Genomic DNA, 6940 nt, shown 5'->3' on the forward strand with positions numbered 1-6940 from the left:
GCTCAATGTACCTTCTGACGAGATCAATTTTTTCGAACTCTGCATTTTCTTAGCAAACATTGCTATGCGATTCCAGTTTGTTTTGTATTCGATCGTTTTTTTTATCATCGTCTTTGGGAAGAAAAAAACAACTTGCACTGCCAGCACTTCTCGTTCAAGTAGTCACTTATTGCACTCAAAGAATGCAGAATCATTCTCAGCTGAGCTATATATGTAATTTGCACACGCGGTAAAGGAAGCTGTTTAAATATCCAGATAGGAACTGAGTGAGTGAGTGAGTAGTAAATTTCGCCGAAGTCCCTTGTTAGATCTTGTTAGGTTCATTGTCCGCAGTTACTAAGGTCGTGTGCGAGTTAGGCTAAGTTGCGTTCTAAATGAGGGAAATTCTAAGTTGTGCCGATAATGTAGTGATGTGTCGATACGTGTTGATAAATGGCTAAATGTGTGCAGTGCAAAAAATCCCAAAAAATCTCCCATTTGGTTTAGCATCAACTTAGCCTAACTCGCACACGTCCTAAATCTCAACGTTGCTGCCATACTACTGGGGTATAGTGCCTTATCGACTGTTTTGCGATATTCGTTGTTAAGCAATTGTCTTCGGGTATTAAGTTGGGTATTAAGCATATTTACGCACTCTTCGAGTATTCTAAGTTCTATTAGTCTCACTTTTTCAGCACTTTGACTGAAAATTGTTTAACTGGGTTACTCTTTTCTAACTGGTAACAGCTATTTGGCAACTTGAATAATGTTATCTTATTACCTTATTTCGAATCGGAGTTGATTAAAGCATCCATGTGAACTTAGTAGTTAAGTTGACCTCTTCGTATTCATCAACGGTATTTTGCGCTTCCTTGAGAACAGCTGTACTTTTGCTAATGATATTTCATTACATTCGGAACGCTTTCAGAAATTTTGATCAAATTGTTCGTTCTAAGCAATCCATTTGAGCAGAAACCTGTTAAGCAATCCATAAATTAAGTTTAAGCAATCCATAATTGATTTTCTAGCTTTTTTATTTTATTTCAATTTCAAATAAAATTTTTTTTATAAATAAAAATTATTGGTATTCTGCATTTTCAAAACCGTAACAATTTGAAGTGATCGCCTTTTGATCGTAGTCTCGCATTGCTTATCCGAGAGAAAGTATGAGGTTCACAGATTAAGATTGGTCGTATTGCATTTAGAGAAGTAATTCCGTTTTGTACTCAAGGAGTAAAAATTAGTGTTACTGTTACTCACTGTGCTTAAAGACTTTATTAATACCGAGTTTTGTGTAATACAGACTTCCACTGAAGAAGGAATAGGGAACACCTAAGGAACATGTAAGTTTCTTTTCATTTATGTTATAAAATCTTTTTGTATTCATTTATTTTATTAACCCTTTATGAATTATTTTTTCCTTTAAAATTACCTAGGAGAGCATGCGGTCTAAACATGTTTCCTAGACCATATGCTGTTTGGGAATTAAGGTAAAGATATCATTCAGTGTATGTCTCTTTACACACGATTTAGTGGAGATTTTTAAACGAACTCCCATTAAAAAATATAAAGACTATATTTTTTTTACATATAGTTTATATGAAGTGAAAAAATAAAATATATATTATATTCATCTCATCTTCATATTCACTCTCATCTTTTCCACCAATTTTTCGGTAATTATTGTTCCAATCTGGGCTATTATTTTTTCTCTAAATGTGAGCCACACATTACAGTAAAAGAAGGTGTGCTCTGCGTCGTCACAGTCTCCGTCCCCATAAATACAGTCGGGTAGATCCGCATTTCCCATGCAGTACAGGTATTTACAAGAATGCATATGTACGGTCAGCATTTAAGTGAGATAGTAATTTGTGTCTCCCAATGTCCGTTTGACCCAGGTGATTATATATGTAGTATCAATCTAGCTGTCCATCTTCCTTGAGTGCTATTGTTCCATATTTGTTGCCACATTTCGATGGTTTACTCCTGATATTCTCTTGCCATTCGTTGAGTATAGTAACCTGTTATTTTTCTGTTGTATACACTTTGGCGCTCCATTTGCTTGAAGATCAATTGGAATTACACCTGCTATTACAAAAACTACTTCCGCTGAGACAGTGCAATAAATTTACGCCATACATAGAGCTTCTATGCATCGCTATTATTTCTTGTAGATTTGTGATACTTCATTTCCAAGTGATAATCAACGACCTATGATTATCATTTAGGTCGTTAACCATAGGTCGATGATTATCGACTTATGATAATCCTGTTAATGTTCATTTTATATTTCATCGATGGATTGATCTATTTTCAATTTAAGTTCAACGCATTCAAGAGAAAGTTTTTTATGCAGGCGCACAATTATGTCTCCACCTTTTTGGGAGATCTTCAATTATGGAACGATCTATTTTTAATAAAATAAAATTATGTCTCCATGTCCGTGAGAGATTTTCGATGATGGGTCGATCCATTTTCATTTCGAATAAAACAAACTCAAAACAAAGTCTTATCTGTACACATTCGACCTAAAGCTATGGCTCCCTGTTATAGAATATTTTTAATGTGGGTTCGATCTATTTTTTTTTTCAACTGAATTAAAACATTTTCAAAAGAAAGTTTTATCTGTTCGAACACCTCTGCTGGAATATATATCTTTAAGTAAAATAATACTCACCTCTTACCTCTCCCCACAAACAATTAGAAAAGTGCATCACTCTATCTAATGGAATATACAATTTGATTTTTGTTTTTGTAATTGAAGTAACCGGTCAGTTTTCAGTTTATTAATATTTTTATAAAGATAATTTAAAAATAAAATATTTCATTAAGGATTATTTTTAAAATACATATCTGTGTCTGTTGTATATCTAGTATAAAAATTCTTAAGAACTATATTCTAATTGATAGTCTTCATATAAGATCAACTCCAAAATCTCTGAAAAAATGTAAGTATTTCTTTTTAAATATTTAAAGCTGAAAAGTTATAAATATAAATAAAAATTTTCTCAAATAATTTTTCCAATCGTGACTAATATTTTTTTGCTAAGTCACCCTACTTTAATGGTTACTAATCCATTAAAGGGAAGAACAAGTCCGCATTTTTATTCTCTTTCAAATATCATAAACTAATTCTGGGAGAGAAGCTTCAATAGTATTATAGGCTGGAGCAAATAATGAGTTGATAAGACTCTTGGTTTTTCATCTCAGTAAATGCTGTTTGCATTATATCATGAGTTCAATGTATATCTAGCACCCTTCAACGTTATTTCCAATCCGATCTTTGACTTCAACTAGACCTTTGTTTTTAACAGCTAGCATTTAAATATATTTGTAATTGACTTTTAATATTGACAATCGCTTTAGAGTTTTTTAAGTAAATACATATAGTAAAATATATCTTCGGACGAATATGTGATTCCTGACTGGACTCATATGGGTTTCATATGATGACGACTTAAAGCATATCATCAATTTTCATACATTCACTAAAGTTTTCTATTTTTTTTTGTCACTAACGTTCAATCGATATCTACATGCTCACTTAAGACATACCTATTTGTTAATTAGATGTTATGGCATTGAAAACTTCTTATATATGCACTTAAGTCTATGGACTATGATGCAAAACGCTCATTTTTGTCTTCTCCATCCAACTTTTCGGTACCTACAGTAATCTCGATTCATCTCTTCTCTTCAATATATTGGGACTAGAACAATCGGTAAGCAAATAATTTTGGAGTTCGCAACTCGTATGAAAAATCAACTTCCAAGCTAGATAGCTTTCTATAAATTTCATTTAGACCATTTTAACCGATTCCAATAAAAATTTTGGATTTTTCAAAATATGTTGCAAAAAAATCTGTGTTCTGTACACTCTCCTGTGCACACCTTTATGATAAGCCGAAGAACTAAAATTCTAACTGAGAGATAATTTGAATTAAATCAATTTTTTTCCCAGTGCTTTTTATATATTTTAATATTTAAGATTTCATTCTATCACTCTTTCAGAAACAAATTCATCAGAAAATTTTGGCAATATTAAAAAAAATTCTACATACTCTTCGGCACTAAACCCAATAAAATGTTTTACAACTTAGATAGTTCATCTGCGGGATCTATATCTTCAGCTGAACCAAGTAAATCCAGCAGTTCTTTTTCTAATCATTCCTTCCGCCTTAGAAAGAAAAAAGTTGAGGATGAACACGATAATAAGGAGGTTAAAATGTTTTACAACTTAGATAGTTCATCTATAGGATCTATATCTTCAGCTGAACCAAGTAAATCCAGCAGTTCTTTTTCTAATCATTCATTCCGCCTTAGAAAGAAAAAAGTTGAGGAAGAATACGATAATAAGGAGGAATTCGAATATTATGAGGAGAGAAGTTTACGGGAAATGGGTTATATTCCAAAATTCGAACGTGAATGGGGTGTACTTCCACAAAAGAACAAATCATTGTTACCTTGGAACCTAAAGCATATATTAAAGAAACGTGTGAATGCGAATTATACAATATTAGTTGGTGATGAAGATATTACTTTACACTTGATTCCTTTTCAAGTTCATTCCACAGTTTTCAGAAGAACAAAACACGAAAGATGCATTCGTTTACATAGTAAGTACCTTTCAGTGCACACCATAACGAAAATGTATAGATGGATGATCAAACCCAATGCTGTGATACAGCGGCAGAATGTGATGGAATTGCTCAAAGGTAGCATTGTATTGAAGATGAAGGAGTTGTATACACACATATGTGCCTACATCTGCTCGAATGAGTTGTTCGTAGAGGAATCAGCCTTTTTACTTTTCACTGAGGCGCGCCCACTTAATTTGCCAAATATTGAAATGATGCTATTAAATCGTATAAGTAAATTCTTTCTGATACTTGTATCTTCAAATGATTTCGATATACTGACAGCATACGAGTTAACAATATTATTGCAATCTCAGTATGTGTCCGTTAATACAGAAATCGAAGTATTTCTGGCAGTGATTCATTGGGTTAACAAAGACTTCGAGCGACGAAAACAATATTTATTAGGTTTATTACAAGATGTGAAATTCGAACTTATTCCAGCTTGGTATGTGGTACAGTTTCGGAATGACAATGAATGTGGCGTAGTTGAAAGAATATTGGCAATACCGGGTGTTAGTGATTTCCTTAATGCCCACTTGACATTTGGAAATAATTTACTTTACTATCCCTTTGAGAAAATAGAGTATCCTGATGTTGATGGGCATCCCGAAATTGTCAAGCCACAACAACGTATTTGGATTTTTGATCGAAACTGCTCCTATCATCACGCTCTTTACTGTCAACACAAGAAATACTTCTCCTATACGGAATTCACAATGTATCTAGCAATACTCCAAATAATGCCTGTCAATTACTTCAAGGAGTTTGTGACTATAACTAGCGACCATATAATACATTGCTGTAATGTAATTAACCCGGAATTCGAAATGGGATATGACGACACCACGGTTGAGTGCAGCTCCAATGATGAGCATTCAGATACTGCTAGCGGCACAACTGATATTACGCTCTTTATGCCTTCTGCGCATAATCCTGAAGTGGAAAGATTTCGTGAGGCCCTCGCCCGCTTATAAACCTCAAAACCTAGATAAAGTACTAGAAAAAAAAATGTTTAAATCTTGGAAAAATTTTTTTTTTTTTTATTAAATATATTTGATTATTTCAAGAAAGATATGAAAGCTAAAATTTTATTGTTTCTCAAACATTTGTTTTGAATAAATCGAAAAATTTTCTTGAAATAACTTTTTTATTTAAACAAAAGTACGTACCGCCATGTGAAAAGCAAAACCTATTAAATGCATATTTTAGAAAAACATAAAACAATCAAATATCTTCAAATCTTTAAAGCTCACCATTGGCGATATAGCTTTACAACTTGCAAAGTGAGTATACTACAAGGTTAGTTGAAGTCTTATCTATTCAATCGATCATAATTTTTTTATGGATTCATTCCATTCATTCCAGCCCGATACTTGACTATGGCCTTAAAATGCAAGATTCACGAATGTAATCTTCTGGTATTTTGGCTCATTCCTGAACAATGGCTTTTGTGCAAATAGTTTCTGCTCAACTACCATAATTGAAGTCTATTATTTATATAAATGGAATCATCTCTGACATTGAAAGACAATAAATATACATGATTGAATTATAACTATTAATATGTAGACAATTCTATAGAACGGAACTCTGCACTGTATAATAGAGTCAGCAACTAATCTGTTCCCAATATAAAGAGGTTTATTTGAGGAAGAATCTATAGAACGACTGATCGCCAACTGTAATGTATTAGGTCACACAAGAAACAAAATTTTAGGTGCATACTAACTAAAAGACGAAGATCTTCAAAAGCTCCATCACTCGTTTCCTCTAAATACTACATCTCTAAATACAAAGAGATGTCAAGCTGGTCGTTGATCTCATAAAGGCCTTAGCCTAACATGTAAACCATTACCATTACCACTACCAAAGAGGTTTCTTGTTGCTTAATTTAAGCACTTACAGATTAAATATTCAGAAGTTTCAACAGTGATTCCACATTTAGTTTAAGTTAAGTTTAATACATAAACTCCTGGACGAACACATGACAAAGAGAACAATGGAAAGGTGGCGAAACTTAAACACCTGTAGACTAGCTAGGTTTATGTGTAGTCACATATACGAGAAAAAGTACACCGAGAATGTTATATCGTCTAACCGAAAGAACTGTAAAAGATTAATTGGTGTATTGACAGGTCACTTCCTGGTCGCATCACACACCTAATTCGCAGCGATGCTTGTAGGAAATGCTATGAGCCAGATATAAAGGAAACTCTAGAGCAACTGCTATGTAACTGCCCGGTTCTCTCGAGAACTCGACAAAAGTACTTGAGGGCTGTTAGTTTTACAAGACTGAAGCACATATCTGAGGTTTCTGTTGA

At 33.3% G+C, this 6940-nt stretch overlaps 1 protein-coding gene across 2 annotated transcripts; it reads left to right on the top strand.

Annotated features, from left to right (window-relative positions):
* Positions 1 to 1045: 1045 nt before the first annotated feature.
* Positions 1046 to 5681, top strand: LOC119662324. 2 transcript variants are annotated; one of them, XM_038071922.1, is made up of 2 exons: positions 1046 to 1322; positions 3991 to 5681. In XM_038071922.1, exon 2 carries the CDS (start codon positions 4064 to 4066, stop codon positions 5591 to 5593), a length of 1530 nt encoding a protein of 509 aa, XP_037927850.1. In that variant the 5' UTR covers positions 1046 to 1322; positions 3991 to 4063; the 3' UTR covers positions 5594 to 5681. The 2 variants fall into 2 exon arrangements, with proteins under 2 accessions (XP_037927850.1, XP_037927849.1); XM_038071921.1 differs by lacking the exon at positions 1046 to 1322 and adding an exon at positions 2824 to 2927.
* The last annotated feature ends 1259 nt before the right edge of the window (positions 5682 to 6940 follow it).

The sequence above is a fragment of the Teleopsis dalmanni genome, chromosome X (assembly GCF_002237135.1).
Source record: "Teleopsis dalmanni isolate 2A chromosome X, ASM223713v2, whole genome shotgun sequence".
NCBI lineage: Eukaryota > Metazoa > Arthropoda > Insecta > Diptera > Diopsidae > Teleopsis > Teleopsis dalmanni.

Excerpts from the sequence above, each read along its gene's own strand:
- LOC119662324 (XM_038071922.1), top strand. The coding sequence starts at position 4,064 with ATGTTTTACAACTTAGATAGTTCATCTGCGGGATCTATATCTTCAGCT.